Source organism: Tubulanus polymorphus, chromosome 5, assembly GCF_964204645.1.
Source record: "Tubulanus polymorphus chromosome 5, tnTubPoly1.2, whole genome shotgun sequence".
In the NCBI taxonomy this organism is placed as follows: Eukaryota; Metazoa; Nemertea; class Palaeonemertea; order Tubulaniformes; family Tubulanidae; genus Tubulanus; species Tubulanus polymorphus.
The window spans coordinates 3556910-3578893 of NC_134029.1; the positions used below are offsets into that span (position 1 = coordinate 3556910).

The 21984-nt window shown below is 39.2% G+C and overlaps 1 protein-coding gene across 3 annotated transcripts in view; it reads right to left on the minus strand.

Moving 5' to 3' along the window:
* The window catches only part of LOC141905761 (proteolipid protein DM beta-like), a 28502-nt gene extending 7071 nt beyond the window's left edge, over window positions 1-21431 (minus strand). Inside the window, exon 1 of one of the 3 annotated variants that reach the window (XM_074794772.1) lies at window positions 21165-21431. In XM_074794772.1, coding sequence (XP_074650873.1) covers window positions 21165-21207 — 43 coding nt within the window. In that variant the 5' untranslated portion in view covers window positions 21208-21431. Of the gene's footprint in view, window positions 1-5586; window positions 6504-12766; window positions 12907-21164 lie in introns of those variants that run through there. The other 2 variants (XM_074794773.1, XM_074794771.1) reach the window with 2 other exon arrangements.
* Window positions 21432-21984: the final 553 nt, after the last annotated feature.

Here is a 21984-nt window from a genome sequence, read left to right on the forward strand (position 1 = left end):
CACAAAATGATGAATCGTATCTTGCGACAAAGTTTAACCATATTTCTAGACGTAAAGGTTAATGTCACTAGTCCAGATTTGCCGACTAACAACAAAGTTTTGTTCTTGCTATAGAATATAAATCGCCAGTAGGAATGCTACGAACTAACTGGAATGCCGCCACGATCGGAGTCTGTTATATCTTCCATAACCGATCGACGGAACTTTCTAACATTCTTGTTAACAAAAACACTCTTTCCACAGAAAAAAAAAAACACTGAGAATCTACTCTTTTACGATTTATGTTGTTTACAAGCAGTTTCCTAGTCTTTCAGACAAAATTCATTCTATATTCTAATACGCATAAAACTCAAACATGACTGCATCACTTAGCGATATTCACAATATCATTTATAAACTTCATCGATGACTGGAATTTTTCGCGTGTTTTAAAAAGGAAATTAGTTACATCCTGGTTATATGAATCAACGAAGCAAATAATCGTTTCTGTGTACATAAGAATACAATAATGGATCGGAATATATAAAAATCCCGTCCTATATATTACTATGCTGACTGACTGCTCACTTTTTTGAATTTTGAATTAATTTCAATCGAGAGTCAAGTCGAACTCATAACACTGCGCCAACCATGATCTTTACGTTTTCTAACGTAAATTATAGAATTTGTTGACTTTCATATTCCCGCGGTTCGTAGTTGTTTACCGGGAGTTGCGTGGTTGTTAATCGTAAGGGTCAAGTTTATCGTGTGCTCCGGGCAAATATAGATTCTCAGATCATCATAAAATCGAGCTAATTGATTCGTTTTGAGTGAAATATGGCGTGCATATAGAACTAGAAGGTCATTTTAATGTCACGAATCCCCGAATCGACTATCGTTAGAGACTGGTGCGTATGCACGCAAATAATCCCGACTATACTTTCCCGACAGGTTACAGTCATAAGATCAAAGTCGATGAGGTGGGTTCGGGAAAATGATATAATCTGCAACAAAATGCAGTCGCACTATTGAAATTGAGCAATTTTCGTAATGAAGTGACGAATTTGGGTTGTCCGTAATTTGACATAATCACTATACGGTCTCCGGAAAGGACCGCGTAACAACTAACTATATGGCAGTTTTCCGCACCAAATCTTTGATACACAAATTGTGGACTGGTGTATATTTAGAGATAAATTGCCACTACATCCGCTAGTCGCTTGTAAAACTAATTCGCTTTGCTAGAAATTATAGCACATACCCGCGGTCAAAATCCAGGCCAATTGGTCCCCGCATAGGCGCCGCTCAAAATCTACGCGTGAGCTTACACAGTTCTTCCTCTGGACCATAAGGGGTGAAATCTATCGCTATTAACGTCAACAACCGCCATACGTAAAGAAACGAGGTTTTATGTAAAATCGAGGATTTGACTATGAACCCCTTTAAGTGAAGATATAATGATTGATGATTGCAAGTCATCTCCGTTACGCTCAATCCATCTAATAGCCTACGATCGAACTGATCTGATCAGAAATTAATTTGCGGTATCGTATAATTATGAAGAATTCTAAATTTTCTCTCGACGCGTCTCTTGTAACGTCTTAATGGCGGCAAGGATGCGAAGACGATTACAATACATATTGACACAACGGCAAAATCAACACGTTCTATGGTACTCGTGACGTTTACACAGATTCCAGCGAGTGGGGATAATCCCAGTGAAATATTATATTTGCGGCTTCGTCCTGAAGTGTCTCCGAGTAAATGATAAAAGCTGTAGTCGATTGTATGATTTTCTCACTCATCATATATAATAGTCATGTCTGAACTGAAATGACCGATTTTTCCAGCCAATGACTCTCGAGGTATTATCGTTGAATATTCGCTTTCCGAAATAATACACAAATGGCACTAACCTTTGATCAAACCACAGAACATAATAATTATAGCCAATATCGTACAAAGAATATTCCAATAGAATATGAATTGGTAGCGATAACTCAAGAACGAATTGCCTTTCGCCGAGTGAAATTGAGGACTGACAATGATGAGGTTCGAAGGAAGAAATAGTTGAATTTTTGTTTTACGATCGAAAAAAATAGGCAGATATGATATTTATAGTAGCACAACAAGCCAGACAGATGCCATGCAGATTCGTGTTATGTATCCGTGTCTATAAACGAGACTGTTATTGATATTATGCCTCCAGGTAAAACCTGACTTTCGTAGATTTATTACTTAAACATGATCGAATGAGAAATCTTCTTATCTTCGGGGATTCATTAGAACTTTTAATAGAAGATGAATCATCGATTTTTCTATCGATCCCATCGAAAGATTATTGAAACGACGGTGCAGGGATAAAGTCGGTCGTTTGTGAACCGTTCAGATACGTCTGCCATTATGATCCGTCCGGAGTATTTCCACTCGATTAAGTATTCAAAATATCTTCGACGTAACGAATACAAATTCTCATAGTTTATTCCGATATTTAAGACGTACTCCTGGAGAATGTGATGATATCTGCTCGCAGTTGCATTGATTTAGTGGATGAGGGTTTATTTGATTTATTTGACAGGTTTCTTTATAGGTTTTGAGTCGGTACCAACGGAGCATTCGAAATTTCAGTAAAAACAAAGACATGTATAAACCGATGAACCCATATTCACACATTTCGGTTAAGATTTGACTCAAGGTTAAAATTTTGCTACCTTTTGGCAAACAATTCTTTTTAAACTCCTTTCATTTTCACAAAATATTCAGTTCGGGGAAAGGCATTTGGCATTTGGCATTTAAGGATTGTTTATATTTTTACGAAGAGAGTTACATCTCGTAACGCGATAGTCGATAATATGAGAATCATCAACTGGAATTAACTTGTCACAAAGACCTGGCTTCAGATTCCGAGCCGGGGTTAAAAATCTATGAGCTTTTTCAGATTTCCGAGTGTGATTTGCACCGAAGTCATCGAAACAAAAATCAATACAAAAACGTAAATCATTCAGAAAAATAAATTAACATCCAGGGACTACGAACGTAATTATTGCCTCGCGCACGAATTGCCCTTAAATGCCTGCTTTTATGTTTATTCACCTTTTATCAAAGAAAATATTGCAAAAGGTGAATACACCCCGGCAGGCACGAGATACATATAGTGATTTATCTTCTCTACGGACCGAATCATTGATCTTAACCCAAACACACGAATTTGAATATTCGAAAACGAAAATTTCGTATTCAATGATAGTACGTAATGTAATTTGTATGCAAAGCATCCCAAAAGCCCCATACATTGAAACAATGAGAAAATGTATTCATTAATATCCACCACTTCGAACACCGAATTCAGATTTTGCTTTAAACAGCAAAATGCCCCAGAGTGATTTACTAAATTGAATTATATATAATGTTGTTGTTTCATTACTTAATGAATTCGTATTTCGACTGAGATTCTGTCGGTAATTTGTGAGAGCTATAATACCGAGCTGCTAATGCTTTCTATCAGTTTTATTCGCTATGCGTTAACGGCCTTGAACGATCGGAACGTTTGCATTAAAAACAATCGCGGAAATATCGAGGGTTCTACCTCTCGGTACCGGTTGATATACACCGTATTTTTAACTCATAAATAATCGGGTTCATCGCAGGTAAACCGCTTTTACCGACATTTTATCGCAATAATCCTCTGTTGCGCTTTTGAAGCGGTTTCGACCGCCGCATATTCAAAACGTTGGTTCGTAACAAACTGCAATTAAGTACAAACCTTCTAATCATCATTAGTTTCATAGCGTCAAATCAAATAATTCTCTTGTTACCACAATGAAGCGTCCTGCGGACATCATATCAGGTATCATATTACATTTATCGAAAAAAAAATCCTTCGGGATACGAAAATGTGCGTGTTATTATGTAGAGGTTTCCCCGCGATATTGTCAGTGCATTTTTCATCAACATTCACCGATATTTCAGCATGGAAGAACATAATTTGGTCAGAGAAGGCGCACTTCATAGGATTCCCATCATTAGTACCCGACCCATACAAGTAATTTCTCTGGCGTAACTCAAGGGACGACTCATAACTTTGTGAATAATTCAACTAGTCGAAGGCCATTTTATAATTTCCCGAGGAATAATTGATTGAACCGATCACGATACTCTAATTGGAAAGCTCAATATGAATTTGACGTACAATAACAAAGCCAACATATGCAGAAACAGCTGCAAAGTGAACTATATCATAAACCTTTCAAAAATACGGTCGTACAAATCGAGTTATTGCATTATTTCATATGTTTGTAACATATGTTGTCATCGAATAAAGTATATTATTATCTAAAATGCGAAGTGGATATAAGCTCCATGCAGTTATAAGAACATGGTCGGATATACTTGACTTTTTTCTATCCTGATAAGCCGACTGCGCGCGGCGATACGATCGCTCAACTGGAGAACAGAAACAACGACCTTGGGAAAAAAAATCTGCCGAATATCTTTAGAAACGACAACGTCACACAGTGCCGAATCGAATAACATCAGATACGGGTAAAGTCATTGTGGATGCTGAATGCGGATAGCTCTATCGATCCCTCGTCGTTATAACTCGGTGTGCCTGGTTGATACCCAGAATTCATAGTCGTTACTTTGACAGAAATGTTTATCGCTTGTTCTATGGGGAAAATTCAATCAACTGCGGGAGTCGCTGAAAGGAGATCCGTTTGTCATCGCAGCACGTCCGAGTGTGAATCCACGGTGGGCTGGTGGCTCGCAGCCGCGCTTAAATATACCCCAGTAACAAATAGCCAAAAAGGGATTTCATACGATACGCTTAATGACATCATACATTTACGTGCTTGAAATGACAATTATCTCCGAGATCTGATTAACTCGATCATTCCGCCATTTTATAAATAATGAAACTTAGGAATTGGCGCACAACATCGTTTTCATTGCCGTGTAAGATTCGACATGCTCGAAATGACGACTTCATTACCAAAAACATGAACTGATGATCTATTTCTCCAGCTGTGAAAAACTGTTTCCTTTAGGCAATTGCTCCGGTAAGGAGGGCGAATTAAAAGCGTAACGAGGCCTGTACGGTATTTTCTCATCTGGAATGTCTAAATACCCCTATACCCCCAGCACGTATCTACGAGTTTATATTTACACGTAATTAATACTGAGCCCGGATAAATACTACGTTGAAACCTTGTCAGAACATTGAACAAACAAAAATGGCGGCATTCTCTCTACTTGTCTTATTAAACTAGAGAATCGAGGCATAACGGTAATTTTTCTGTTAAACAAACTGCAAAAGTACGTCTTGTACGAACGGAAAAGAGCCCTCCACGAGCGCGGTTTCAACAACGATTACAAATAATCGTTTGGAATCGCAGAAGTGCCAATAACGTCAGTTTCATTAAGGATGAATGATGTTTTTATCCGCGGCAGCAAATCGTCACTAAAAACTGGCGCTTTTTGTTTTGAGGAGTGGTGCCAGATGACGACAGCTGAACATATCGCGAATAAAACAACATCTATTTTACAAACTACTATTACATTTTCAATATACATGTACAATAAGTATCGATACATCGAGAGTAACCTTACCATTCGAACCTTTCTTCGAATTAGATTCGTTCGGGATTATACAGGCCTCTTCCTCGTCACCGTCCATGTTCGGATGGCCGTTCGCGTTGCTATCAACACCTCCGTCCTGGTCGTACGTCTCGACGTCACTAGCTACCGATTCCTCACCCATGTTTACTGTCGCACCGTTCCGAATCTATTAAATCCAGCCACAAATCCAAACTCTATCGAAGCCGTATGGAATCCACTTCCTCGATTCTATGCTAATGGTTAAATTGAATATATTCGTAGAAATTCTACTTCTGATGATATATCCTGGATAAGTACTCGCAGTACTCGCCGTAGCTATGAGATATTATGGCCCAGATAGATTCCAGCAATATTCCCATACGCGGGAATCATGCAGTTATAATCCGAACTTCAGATGCTTGGTGGAGATTGCTTTACCTCAGCAACGGATAGGCCCTTTGCTGATATACGCGGAGTTTTTCCGGTACAAGCGAGTTTACGTGTTGCTGACAGTAAAAACAGTGTAATCCGACGGAAAAACAAGAACGGATCTCAAAACGGTGTGCGCCTCGGAGCTGCAGACACACTGACAGTGTACGGTCGTCGCGTTACTGCAGTATTCCGATATCGAGTTGTTCGTTGCTCTGCTCGCTCAGACTCCGGAGAACTTCGTGTGTAAGTGAATACACTAACAATCCAAGATAATCTCTAAATCCGACCTTTCATCCCAAGACGTCCATATCCGGCCGCTGATTAGTCAAAAAGACGTATAAAGATCGCTTATGTCGAGGTTATTACTGTCAATTAGTAAACAAGACTACTTCGTATCATGAAGCGCCCGAACATCCAGGAAGCAACTTATGAAAACATCCCGGTGGACATCCGTCGTATTTGTCATGATCAGATAGGTTTTACCTTACTGTGACGGTTTCCGTATTGATGAACAATCGATGAAAACACTGGTATTCCCCCGGAATAAGGTTCTTATCAGCTAGCGAGTGGGTCGATTTTTTTTTGCTTGCGTGACTCTCGCGTATATATCTATATACGTATCAAATGACAGCTGGTTATCATTAAAACATTACAACACGCATGTAATATATGGAACACTTGTCCTGATATAGTTGACAGCACATAGCAGTACTATGCGAACAATTCTAATCAAAACACTGTATTACAATATGTAGTGTGTGACTAAATGAAATCGCGATAGATCGTTGACGGGTGATGAATTGATGCGGGCCGAAATATGCTGACCATCCTAATGCGAAAGAACCGAGTTGAATAGATCGAGACAGACGGTTGCTTCTGAATGGAAAGAAATCTTTTCGTTCGAAACGAACAAAATGCCACAAATTGGTCGAAAGATTTCCTTTGTAAGATTGTTTTCTTGATGATGCTTTGTATTCGGACACTTTTAGCCGTTCCCTTCGTGGCCTTTAGCCCCATGGCAAACATCCGGCGATTGAGCAGAAATCCAGGGTTGTGTGTGAGGTAGATTAATATTACTTCCAAGAGGTGATTGCATTGTAAATACAGGCGAAATCTAATGAAGTTATACGCGGCGGTGCCAGTACTCGGCCATCGCTGAATATTTACAACGAGACGCTTTTGCCAGGCGTTCTAGAAATGCGAATGGGTTTTTGAAGCAACAAGTGGCATGGTTTTTCCTGTTTCCATCAATCACGAGATACTAGAATCAGACTCTTCCGTGCAAATGCTCTTACACTTCTCATCGTCAAATATGCTTACGGCAACAGTCTAGTTCTCATCAACCAGACTACTCTTACGTTTTCTATTTCATATGATTGTTTTAAAGGATTTGAAGCTGGAATGACATTGACTGACAAAATTATGTGTGTTTACGTCGTATAAGTCTGAAGGACGTTTTTAAACCTATTTAATTCCCCCCCCCCCCCTATATTAGAGTTAAGTAACCACTTCATCATCTGAAACGACGAGATCGGAAACCGGAAAACAATTCTTCCGGTTTGTGTTCTAGCGAATGAGTGTCGTTATTAAATTACTCTTAATGGATCGAAAAGTGCAGAAACTCTCCAGTTTTATGACGTACGTGTTGTGACGTCCAGTTTTTTTTTATCCAGTACGCGTCGTACTGATAACGATTAATGGCGATTTGTGAAAAAAAAACCCGATCCACTACGGAAAGGTGTACGTTGTAGATTACGCAAGCAACAACGCCCTCGTCGAAAAGCGGAGTTGACATTCAAATCACGTTTGTGCAGGTGATTTATGGCCGGACGCCGCGAGATTATGCTCCGTATAAGACTCGGTCTAATGCATAATTTTCCCAGGGATGTACTTATCGCCTTGCCGACAGTTGCCAGGGAAAGATGACACGGCGGGAACGACACCATCGCAGCGCGCCATCCAGCGCCAGACCGAAATGACATCGCGCTTCCTGTCGAAGCAAAATCGAGAATTAAACCCAATATTAACGATCCTAATCCCATTGCATATCAACTCGATAGCTAGCGAGCGTTATAAATAATTAATGATTCAAATATATACATATATGCGATCGAGTTGAAAATACAGTGAAAAATCCACAAACATCGCGTTAACAACCCGAACAAAGGGCTTCATCTATTTTATTTAAACTCGTTCGATCAAGTCAGCGAACATTTAACCTGAATTGAATCGTTGATTCCAGCTGCAGAGCTGGCATAATTATTTCATCAATTAGAACATGGATACGATATATAGTGAATTTTTCTTTCGTTCCACATATAACTGGCATATCGTCTGCAACCATGCGGGGTACTACCATCTCTACGCATACCATCTGTTAGTGTGTAATATCACCAGCTGAAATATCATATTCTCGCGATGAGTTAATGTGTATTATCAACTGCAAAATATCGGCGTATTTGTAATTGAAGCCGAGAAGGATTATGTCGCTGCATTCATTTTGTGTTGATAGCATCGTCTTGTCTTTATGAAGCTCGTTAAAACACCAGATAGATGTCGCATTAAATGCCAACAGGATCAATTATAGACGCATGGTCGCTACCACATATCGACAGAATATCTGCCAACGGTACTTCCGGCGTTTCCGCAATGGTCATTTTGAAGTGGCATCGCTTGACACATTTAAAAAATGCTTTTGAAACGAATCAAAAATACATATGTACCAACATATATATATATATATATATATATATATATATATATATATATATATATATATATATATATATATATATATATATATATATATATATATATATATATATATATATATATATATATATATATATATATATATACAGCCTGACACAATATACGACTCTCTTATTCGAAGAGCCTTTAGTGCTTTGGCACTAGATATATCATAAAAAGATCATGTTGTCAAATTAACATTTCATATGGACGGATTCTTTTGGGACTAATCACGTAGGGCGTTATATTTTAGAAGGTGTGTAAATATAAAAAATATCGGTTTATGGTTTGGGGGTAATGGAATATATCGTGCCTCAATGGTGATCACTTTTATTAATAAAAAGGTCCATCGGTCCGTTGCCACATTTATGGAGATTCTGTATATTTTGTCGTCGCATAAATCAACTGGGCTGACGGCTCTACTAATACTAGACTATCCTGCGTGCTGGTTTTACAGTTCGAGTGCGGGTTCGTGCTACGAATCGTTTAGGATGATATTCGTCGCCACCAGCAACCACCAGCCGAACTGCTGCTAACAATCATCTGAACACTCCGGAGACTAGCGCCGTCGATATCTTGCCTGGATTCGTTTCAACATTAAATATTAAACCCTTACGTCGAATTCCACGTTTTTATAAATGTATTCAAAGCATGCATCGCAGCCATACAGAGTTGTACCATAGCCCCAGTAGAACTCAGTGCAAATTTATATTATCGATGAAGACAGGTCTAAAAACTCGAGCTACTTTTTACCTTCGTCCTTTGATCTGACTGATTACGATATCAGAAAATAGACTGGGCCCCGCAGGGGTTAAAAAGTGTCTAGTTAATTCCTTTAGGAAAATACCAAAAATGAATGAAAAAACATGGATGACACTCGATATGCTGGATATTAAGAGTAGACTGTACTGGGCAGTGAAGTTTGGGACGGAAAAATCAATATTCAACAAAACATAAAGATGCTGCATTTTTCACTCCGCGACTGTGGGGTTCTGTGAGTTCCCTCGTTTGTACCGTGTAGAAAATTATCTCTTCGTTGAAACGAAGCGTAAACCGTATTGGCTTTGATCGCCGAAAGCTAATTTCCAGAAATTCAACCGAACAACAACAATCGCCATCAAACGATTTCGTGCCGCGTCACGAACGCGGAAAAAACCGGCGAATCGAAATAATAACTCCGTGGAGAAAATCGAGGAAATTCTGACGCGGCTCCAACGTCGATTTCTGGATGCAAAGGAAAAAGTTCAGAATAACTCGTTCGTTCACAAAGGTACAAATAGAAATCAATCCCTATTTGCGCATGCAACACTGACTCCGATAAAAGTCTGGTACAGCAATCTTTGTCTATACCACCAAAGATGGCTACCGCGCGGAAACGGCAATACCCCAGGACCCAGTTCCACAGTTGTCATTTAGAGTTAAATTTGAGTTAAAATTAGTTCATTTTCAGTGTTTTGACTCTGAGGCCAATTTCAACTCATGAGACTGTGGAACCAAGTCCTGTACATGCGTTATGAACGTACGGTACGAGACTGGAATAAGAATTATATTTATCTACGTAAATAGTGCCAAAATAAGGGGGCCTAGTGAAGCCTTATTGGATATGGAAATTATTTCTATCATTACCGAAATACGCAGATAATATCGCGATATAAGTGAAATGGGGAAAGCAGTTTCGTATAAATGCAGACTTAAGGATGTAGTACACCGCAGGGCGTAGTCTCTTCCTAGCATCGCCATCTATCCAAACATCAGCGAAGCGTATGCACAATTCGCGCAGAATATAAATCAACTCAAGGTTCGTTTGGTGTATCATAAAACTGGGAGAGATTTACGTCCACGTCTCGCAGAGGCTCCGCGTCATGGAATGGTTGGATCTACAGGTTTTCTGGTATATTCGCGACGTCGGCAAAATTCAAAGCTTCGGGATTGGCGTTCCATTTAATATGTACATCAGAGAAATAAAAACGTACGCGAGTTGTTTTTTGATCGCAGACAGTCAATATTTCAAGTAGAATAAAATAGTTGTTGAGATATACATATCAAATAACTGAATAAATATATGAATCGTGCTTGAATGTCAGTTAAAATAATTCAAAGTGATTCCAGTCCAGCCATTTGAAATGAATAAAAATCATAAATTCCCTTCAAAAACTGTATTTGTTATTGGTATGACTCGTTGAAATGAGGTGAAGAGAAATAAGTCTTAAATTTCCGAGGATAATATATTTCAACGAAATGCCTATACTGAAAGCTTGACGTTTAAAGAATGCAAGCTAAATTAGACGTAAGTGGCCAGTCACAAATTTTGTAAACGCGACGTTTTCAACGATATAGATTTCTACGAAAAAGGGTGTATTCGATATCGACGAAATTCTACACTGATATTCGAGCATTAATCATACATTGAACATTTTCTCGAAAACGCGGCTTAAAGAATACTTGACACTCGTTGTCGAGATATCGACACGGCGCGTATACGTGAAGGAATGGTCGAAAATAAGGCCAACATATCTCAACTAATACGCACCTCCATTGAAAGATTCTTGCTCCAAAGCAATTTCTAAAAGAAACTGGTAAATGCATGTATTCTGTTTGTATATAGAAATGATGTTTTTTCCGTATACGAATATTTTTTGCTTTGCTCGATTTTTCGGCGAGACAAATCATCTTAAACCCATCGGGAATAATTCCTCGCACGTCGTCACGCAATACGTGCGAGCGAACCAGAGACGGAATGACGCAGAGCGCTGCAGAAATTAAAACCTCATTTATTAATTTACGCCACTCAACTTTTTGCCGTTTTGACAATGAACGGATGGCCGCACATCCGTAGCTGACGTTTAAATGCCGATTATGCGAATAATTACGGGTGATGCGAGATATTAATTGAGATGTCACACGCTCGTGTTCTCTATACGATCATTTGTACGCGTCTATAGTCCAATACACGGATATACGGACTATAAATGACTAAAAATACGCACACACATCCGCTCGCTACGGCATAGTCTTTAACAAATCAGCTCAAAGACTTTCAATTCCCTGATCTTCAACTCAGTATCCGGTAAACAAGACGAAATGAGGCCGACTCTTCAAAAGTGATATTTGTTGTTAACAATCTTCAATTCTAAAAATTAGGAAATTTTTAAGCCTTCGCGTCATCACGAGTGTAAATATTGCCATTTCGTGAATGTTTCGCCTGAAAAACGTCTCCCAGACTTGACTAGAAACTCGACGAATGTTTTTCGAATCACGTAACTGCTATTGTTTCAATAAACATTTCGCGAACCTACTATTTGAACAACAGCACGGTCATTGTTTCATGCATAAAACATATACATCTTCACTTCGTTTCCGCTGTGAATAAAAACATACATCCTATATGAAATATGTATAATGGATATATGGTCTGTCACATCAACTTATATGTATACGATCATTAAGAGCTATACAGCGGTTAATTTGTCTTCATTTTCGTTTGGTAATGTGAAAATATGCTCGATCACTACTTGCACGTTTGGTTTTTGTATTTGGCGAAAGCCCACCTGTATCACATAACTAACATTGGGAGGCGGTAAACGTCAGTAAGGCTGCATGTAAATTTAATGAGAATTTGCGAGACTCATGTGTTTCCAGGGTTCTGCAATTATCTCTACTGGCTAATAGTATATTTCGCCCTGTAATTTCCTCTACGCTGGAATTGTTGGATTTCGGCCATGGCGGTTATGTACCCTCACTTGCCGCAGGCAATAACGCGTGACCTTCCCGCTAATCAGTGACCTATCGTTGAGTTATCTGATTGAAAAAAACCGATTAAATTTGTTTATAAGCCTATTTTGATCTTGAATTTGAAAAGGAAAATCACGACTGGATTTTATTGACGTTGCTATCACGAGTATCATATATTCGCTAAGCCGCACGCGATGGTCCCATGTATCGAAATTGTTACCCGGTATTCAATATGCTACTACAAGGCCAATTAACTATCAACTGTTGCCATGCCTACCTTGTTTCTTTTCGGGAGCCAACTGCGTTTCGGCAGTCATCTTTATATATTTTCCGTCCGGAGGTTAACTAAAAGATGTTGGTTGTACTAGTAGCGTATCTATTCCACCGGATTCAGTGTATGTAATCTGTCTATCGGACGGGTGCCAAGTATATGAGTGAACCACCCAATTCCCATAGCTTATTCTACATACGAAATGGGTTCAGCACTTGAATGACGTGGAGGCGTTTTTCTACTTCTGCGCCCTTTATATTTGGATAGGGTGAATGTATTTCTATAACAATATGCCTGCATGCGGTAGAATGCTTTTATTATGCATGTTGTGAAGGGTTCATTTTTGAGCGCCGCCCTAATTTGCCTTAGATTGTTTTGTCGTCATGAAGAGACTATAGACTCTCTACAACACGCGATGACACGAGAGAAAATACTACAATACGATTCGGTAACTATAACGATAGAAAATTGCTCTCCAACAAAACCTATATCAAATGTCTTTGCATCTATCATCGACGATGAAAAGGACTTGTGTTTCTATTTATAGCCGTATCAACGGCTCGCTGAGTGTCAATGGGCAATATGTGATTCTGGCAGTCGAGTGTATTGGACTGGTGATCGCTTCAGCTCCTCTCCGGTGTCATTATTGCTGCGCATTTCGGACGATTAATGATGGAGTTTGCCTTTAACGGCCTCGCTGCCTGAAACAGCGACAAACTCGTCGTCAATCGACGAAATTGATAATACATAAATAAACGACCATCATTATCACGAGTTGTATATAGACGGGAGTAATTTTGAACGAATTGACCGGGGCACGGCGGTGAAATGTATCAAATCGCGTGCACTTTCGCATGAATATGCTGCCATTAATCATAGAGATAGCTTAATCCCTAAAGGAAGACAACTAGAGTCATTTGAATACGAAATCGTATAGCAAAACATAATTCTTCGCAAGAGTTAACTCGAAATTTAGTTTTCTATATAAATTTTCATTTCAAATTCAAATTCTCGCCAGATAGCAATCGCCATAATGTATCACTACTTGTCTTTTACTGATAAGAACATATTCGATTTAGCTCCTCATTTGGAGGCGTTAAATTGCGGGCGGTTGAAAAGAAACCGATACATCAGTAAATACTACCACACAACACGCCGTATTGAATATCATCTGTCAAGTTCTTAAAGGCAGACGATCGATTTTACCTATACCCAGAGGTGATTGAATGAGATGGCTGTGATATGAAGCGGTTAACGCACAGCTGAGCACTATCTACAACTCTTACAACATCTTCATCGGTGATGATTGAAAATTAGACATTTTTGACGTAAAGATTGCGAACGAGTTACAAGTTGACAAAAGCTGTTGCGCGTTCCAATTTTCTACAATTGCGAAGTGTGATGTCGTAAAGTATCGGGATTCATCTATTTCGAGGAAGGCGACCACAAAAATAGATTAATACAGTGAATGGCGAGTTTGTTAACCCATACAACGGGAACTAAATTTGGCTCCGTTTTTTTAAGGGCAGGGTTCGCTCACCAATGAGATGAATGACATTTCTTTGGACTCTTCGAACGAATATAGACGTCAGTCCACCGTAGCATTGTGTATGATGAAATCCAAGATTTCGTTGCCATTGGTAACGAAGCTAACAGGATTTGAGGTAGAATAATCAACCAGTGAGAGACTGTCTACACATGAGACGATATATATATATACACAGAGAAACGCAAGCAGATTTCACAATTACTTGTTAGAGTTCGCACAATCCATTGATCGGCGGTAGAAATTGTCAGCCCCAGAAGCCCTTGTGAAGTTCACGTCTGAAATATTCTATATCCAACCGACGATATTGGAAATCAAACAGATCTTGTCGCCGACGCAACCAAGTGTTACTTATTCCTGGTTGTTTTCTACGGTTCGGGAAATGAGGACTCTATACGTGCGACTGTGGCAATCGAGGATCCACCAAGTGTCACTTGTATGCATTCAAACAACAGATCCCAGATTTCTTCTCAGATTCGATTAAAATCTATCTTTCTCAAATTCTACGAATGAATAAAAAGCGTGATACATGGGTCTTAAAAATCCAATTCGAGTTCATCTATAGACATGAGATGCCTAATTGCTGGTGATGTAGGCTTAAAATTCAGGTGAATGTTCTACGGTTGAATGTCAATACACAGACCGATGACGTCTTCTACAGACCACTGACGGTTTCGACCAATCGCGTACGGCCGTCGCTTCATGGATCATTGACTTTCGAATCGCTGACTAATTCCCGTTACCCTGGGAACCGAGAGCATAATCGTAGCCGGCCACCTTGATTTAAGGCAGAGATTTGTGATTGATTCAATTGTACTTGAAAAACATCGGCCAGAATCCAAAGTCGAACGATCTTCCACGTTATCGAATCATAATAAAACTCTATTAACATGCTTTGAAATGTGGCATAAAGATGCCATTGTCACGAATGTTTCTGGATGTGCGCCAATCATAACATAAAAGAGACCAAGGCCACATTTTTTGAGGAGGTTGATTAATCTTTATTGAGCGCACACGTGCGCTGTTCAGATCTTTAATTAGTAAGTAACACGAATTATCTCATACATCGGAAACAAAACTCTCGGCGTTGTAATAGTTGCTCTTAGTTTATATTACGAAATAGATGAGTTACGTGTTGCGAATGTTGATGATGTGGTCACTACGATATTACCTTCGGCTACAAGGAAGCATTGATACATTGCTTACACGAACGCATATTGCAGCAGCATTCTGACACAAACGGCCATTGATCATGCGGTCAGATCCGTGTGAGAACCAGAGGTTTGAAGGGTATCGCTAGTTGTTTGCGAGTATATCGCAATTAAGTTTATCGATCGTACCCGGTACGGTCTCTTGAACCGAAAAGCATCGTGTAAAAGGAAATTGAGATTTTTCAATAAACTGTTAACCGGCGTTTATGTCTCACCACTCGATGGTCGGTCATTGAATAATAAAGAACATCCTCAAACTCGAAATGTTATATCTTGAAGTCAAAAGAAGAAAATTTCAACATCGTGATTGAAAGAGAATGTTAACACCAAAAGCCTCATTAGCACAAAATAACCTATACGTTGCAGAATTTGAGAAAGTATACCGGAGCAGTCCTCTTTCCGTAGCGGTGGCTGTATGTCGTGCTCACGCGGTTTCTCGCGTATGATTAGAACATTCACGCAAAGCATATACAAATCTTAGCCTCCCCCGTCGCCAATATGGTACCGGGTTGTTCAACGGAGTAACTCGATTACAGCCGTCTTGATGTAGATCTTAAGGCTATGGTTTTAGTTATTCATGACATGGCCAAATATACGGCGAACGATTTTCGGATTTTCTCCGCTCAAGATACTGCGCGTGTGATATTGCATGATTAATCTATAAATAGGACGCAATTCCGTGATGTTTCTTATTCTCTCACTTAACAGAAACGGTTCATAGATTATTTGTATATATTCAGAGTAGTCGGCTAGATTTCGTGCGTAATTGCTCACTATTTAGATGAGTTTTCATCCTAAACATCCACGAGGGAAAAGTCGTTCACTGATTGTCGAATGTTAGAACCAAGTTAGGGATGCCGAAGAGGTGCAGGCCGTGTAAACTCCATTACCGCAGCACTGCCATTATGAATATTACATCTAGAATAATCTTATTTTAACTCAAAGTTGAATTCTAGTCACAATCGAAGACTTGATCTTGACCGGGTTACAATGTGCGATGTCGCGCTCTGTTGTGAACGAAACTGGTGGTGGGGATCAGGGTTTGGTCCGGATGTAACCACGTTTAAGAGTCCACGATGAAATTGACAAAGAAATTGAGCTGTCGAGAATCAGGGCTGGACGGGGGATTTCTAGCGCTACGGCTGATATTCGGGACGCCAAACGTGATAACGTGATGTAATATACGATCAGATCCAATGATGTACTGTTAAGATATAAACTGGATTATGAATTATGTCACTTTATCCGAGTTCGACGTCTATCATCACGAGATTGTTGCCGTATCAGAATCGATGTCAATTAGGACTCGAACAAAAGTCCGCACTGCGTTTACTCCGCTGGGTTCATTCTATTCACGAAGTAATAATACAAGCAACATATAATAATCACAATCCGGCGTATTGCAAAATTCAACGACTCGATCATAGAGAGACCTAGAGCACTGTCTCCTCCGTCGATGTCAGAAACCATCGACGTATTCTTGATGGAACGTAATCATTTTCAATTATACCTTCGCGCAGGAATTAATGAGAAAAACGTAATTTTGAGCGACGTTTCGCACGCAGATTGATCCGCGAATTTGTTACAGGGATATTAGCGGGTCGAATACGATATGTTCAATAGTTATTCGTGCATTTTAGTCGACGCGTCTAAAAACATTAACCTGTGTCTTACCAGTCTTTCAAACATTAGAAATTAGATTATTAGAAAACAAATCGAAAGACTTTCATAAGAAATGCGTATCTTACAGGCAGAATCTTTGAAAATGCTTCCTTTTGCAAACTTGAAAAATGTCCTTGTAATCACATGACATCATTCATTATTTTTAAACAAGCAAAAGCCGAAGATTTAAAAGTCGAAATTAATTTACATTATTCAAATATGATTTACAACACCCTGGATGCAAGAATCATAACGAAGTTAGATTCCGAAGTCCGTATTCGGACGAATACGCGAATACATGCATAACAGTCAAACAAACTGTCTCCAGTTTAGTTTTACAGCATTGATGACAAAACTACTAATGTACTGGAAATGCAATTACCCGAATCACTAATGGATGTTAAACCATCATTTTCAAGTGACGGGCTCGTTGTCACTGGGCGGTTGACTAATGCAACACATACATATGAAAATCATTTCCGATGCAACAGGAGTCTGCACAGACGGTAGGAGTCACATGGTACTAAGAAATACAACCGCAAATCAGTAATCCGGGTCTCGGTCATTAAAGGACTTATGCACTGAATTTAGAGGAAATGCTTCACTCGAAATGATAAAAATCCCAACAAAACCCCTGCAAAAATATCTACTTTATTGCCAGACCTTAACGTTAATAGCGGTTGTATGTAAAGCTCAGACTACACAAACCATATCATTATACTTCACTTTAAAAATGACTTGACAGTAATTACAAGCGAAGTCAAGTCACCGAGGTACATTTACATTAAACTTGGGTTATTTCGGTTTAAGTAAATTTCGATAGATTTGCCGGTATTTTTACTGGCGTAATTTGAGCCTAAATCAAACATTTTAAATTTCCTGGCACGCATCATTACCATAACGACTGAACTTATACCTGGGCGATAATATCAACAAATGAAACCGTAAACAGCCGCAGCATCACCGTGTTGCTGATGTTCAGAGATCGATAATTTGCAGTCTTCGTTCACTGTCATATAACGGCGATGGGTCTTGTTTCATTAGTTACAACAAGGATCTGTCAACACAAAGCCTGTCATTTGAAATGCGTATCGATTATCAAGCTTTCTATTTATATCATCGTCGTCAAACAATTTTATTAAATCTTCTCCTGAAATTCAGAAGTGCTACTATTACGAAGCATATATCAAACACGATACCATAAGCGCTTTTGAATAAAGATTTTTATTTGAACATTTCACGTTTGTTTGTCTTAGCCGAGGGGGGGAATTAAATTTCATATCAGTGTTGCTTCTTGGAAGTGAAAAAGCGTAGCTACATGTGAAGTTTGATAATTAGAAGTCGTGGGCGCGGTGGTTGTTGAGGGGAACGAAACTAATCTTCCTAGACGACGTCACGCGGTTAGTTCACATGCGTCATGGTCGTCAAATGGTCACCTGACTAAATTGTTACTTCAGTTAGTCGCTTTCGCTTGGAGGTGATACGACGCAATGTGACGTCACGTCAAGAACCTGTAGCGTTTCGCAGTCGTATTCACGCACTCGTGAGCGATGAGCGCCTTAATTAGTTATCAACGTCAACAAATCCAATATGTATCGGTGAGAATTTAATAGGAGTAATCCGCAAACAGAAACGGATTATCAACACAGCGATTGACAACGCTCCGAACTAACAGCGATAATTGTTCTCATACCCAGTTACTCTAATACCACATTATCGGTAATCCCTGTGAGAAAATATCGCGTAGAAGCCGCCGAAAACTGCAGTCTCTACCGAGAGAAATATATGTGATAGTGATGCAGCGATAGAAAAATTCTAAATACTTCCCTTTTGGGAGATATACATATACGGATGATCTATCGTAAGGAGAGATTGTGGAAACAAATGTTCGTGGCGTCAAAACCGATAAAAATTCAAATATCAGACTTTCATATCGACAACTCTTCATAATTTCACAATAATGGCGAATGCTGCCGGCAAGATTCGTCGGAAAAGCAACGTCAAATGATAGTAATGAGAAATGAGTTTTCTGCACATTTTTTTTTCGCGCGTTTGTTCTTGGCTATAGCAAAGGCGTATAATATACGATGAATATTTAAACATCTTACCAGGGTCAGATTTTCGCCTTCCATTAACGACGTAGCATTGGCTATTCCTACGTTTCATGTTTCGAGAATGTTTACGTCAATTTTAAAAAACGATTAGATCGAATTAAAGACTGCGTTTCGTGTCTATTTTCGCCGCCCAAAATGGCGCATACATCGACAGCCATCGGTTAGCGGCCCACTTCTGTGCGTGCTTGCGTGCGTTACTGTTTCAAGATATGACAATAGCCATCGAAATTCCACGAAGCTTCGTCGGCGTAGATATATCAATGTGTACATACAATGAGTCAATACCCCAATAAAAGAAAAATCTGTTCGTCTGAGGGGGAAAACTACCCACAGAGAAGAACAATTGCTTTTTGTTGCTGCTGATGATTTTTGTCTCTTTACACGTGTTTGCAGATTGTCGACGTATCTTCATTCGATCAACGCGTATACTACAGGATCGGAGGAGAGACAGCCTTGTGAATGTTTTTTTTTTTGTTTTAACTCGAACCTGATCATGGTTGGTATTACGCGCAGCAATCTAAAGTGTAGTATAGTGGGAAGCTTATCTAGGATACAAACAATCAAATGAATAAAAAACTTACTCATTAGAAAAAACAAATCATAGAAATCATGAGCGCGAAAAAAGTGTCACCATGGTAGAAAAAGTGTGGGAAATTGATCACATGCATTTGACTGGTAGTCACTCACTGCTGGGAAATTGGTGGTAGATGCTTTGGTATGTGGACGTATGCTGCTGCATTAGATAATAGAGCATATTTTCTATATAGGCATTCATGATATGATGAATGATGTATAATTATACAGTAACATCCTCACAGTAACATGCACTCAAAGAGATAGCACATGTTACATGCACATGTGCACCCTAACCCTAACTCGCCTCATTAGATAATATGTCACGGAGTTTCTATGCAAATCTCGGAACCTCCCATTTTATTGCCATGTCACGTTCCTCGTGCAATGCCAGTTGCGCCTCCCTTCCCGGTACCTTTCTCTCAACCAAACAATTAGTATGTTACTACCAGTACTTTGGAATTTAGCCAAGTCACTGGACTATATATCAGTGTATGAAGTATCACTAACTAAACTATACAAGTATTAGCACTAAAATATCTCCTCTGTAGGCAAACAACAAATATAGGCTACATTTAATCAGAAAATTACTCTTTTTGGTTCAGGTTAATACATAAACTAACTAAGGTATAATTGACCTAAAAACTGGCCTAAAAAGTTGATTACGGAACGTCTGCATAATTCGCAATTTGTGATCATAAACTGCGTAGATACGTATATGATATAATCCGAACAGATTCATTATTTTTTTCTGGGGTAAAAATCATTTCGTCTCAACATATTCGTATAACATGGCCTATAAATGTCATTCAGCCATTATCTATTTCGATTTACTTTTCGAAATTACCGCTATTTCTCAAGCCCACACTTGAAAAAACGCTTCAGTTTACACACCAGTAGCGAGCGAGATGCATTTTTTTGCAAATAATATTACCTCGGAATAAATCTTAAATTTTGGGGTTGGGCTTTATTTTTTGGGGTCAAATCGCTGCAAATGTTACACCTTGAACAGCTGGTTATATCGGAGATCGACGCAATAACGACATTTTATGTTCATATCTAGTTTCACTCAAAACAGGTGGCTCATATAGAATATACATAAACATATGTACTTAAAACATTTATAAGAGACTAACTCTCTCTCTATATCAACCGAGTGAGTGGTCGACCTTTTTCTAGGCGTTAGTTTGGAATTCTTATCTGTCTGTCGACGAACTAAAGACGACCCTTGTACTAAAAACAGTAGCGTGTATATTTTTCATTACGCGCATGCACAATTTAGAGACATATATACATACCTCCCATACCATAACCTCTGCCAAATCCGAATCCGAATCCCATGGTGTAGTGTTTTGAGTCGAGCTGCTTGATTCAGTACGTTTTGCAATTTTTTCAAAAACTCGAATCTATACCATAATAATCCGGACGAGAAACGTGAGAATTTTTGTCTGAGAGCGTGTACAATAAAATAATAATATTCCTACTGGTTGATCAGATCCTGTACGCCCTTACGCGGTATATGCACGGCTCCGCAGTACTACACTGAAACACGTTCTAATGTATGTCACTGGATAGGCTTACTCGTACTGCAAGGGGTGGCGCGATAAGTGCTGCAAAAGCTGCTGAAACAGCGCAAAAGATGATGTCGTGTGTAGTGTCGACGCCTGTCCGCGAACAGTGGCAAGCGACGTGATGAAAGTCAGTCGATTTAGCCCCTTCAGAGTGAGATACTGACCCTCGAATGAGCATTCGGTGATCTTAACGAACGATGAATTGAATTTCAAATCGCTATTGTTCGTTGTACAATTAAGACCGGCGTACGCGTGAGATTGAAAGAAATGCTAATAGTGGCAAATTAAAGAGCAAATACAACAATGGAGAAAGGTTCTTCGTTTATAGCACTCGAGTGTAAGTGCTTTTAATTATCCACCTGTTAATTCTACCCATTGTTGATTACGGCATCAAAACGGTTTGGTCAAACTGTTAACCAAACTGTTTGTTTTGAATTAATTCCGAACTATGACGTTGGCGTGAATAGCGGGGCGCCGACGAGAGTGGGATTTTAATAATGTTTGTCGTCATTCTCTTCAACGATTTACAATAAAGAATAGCAATAAG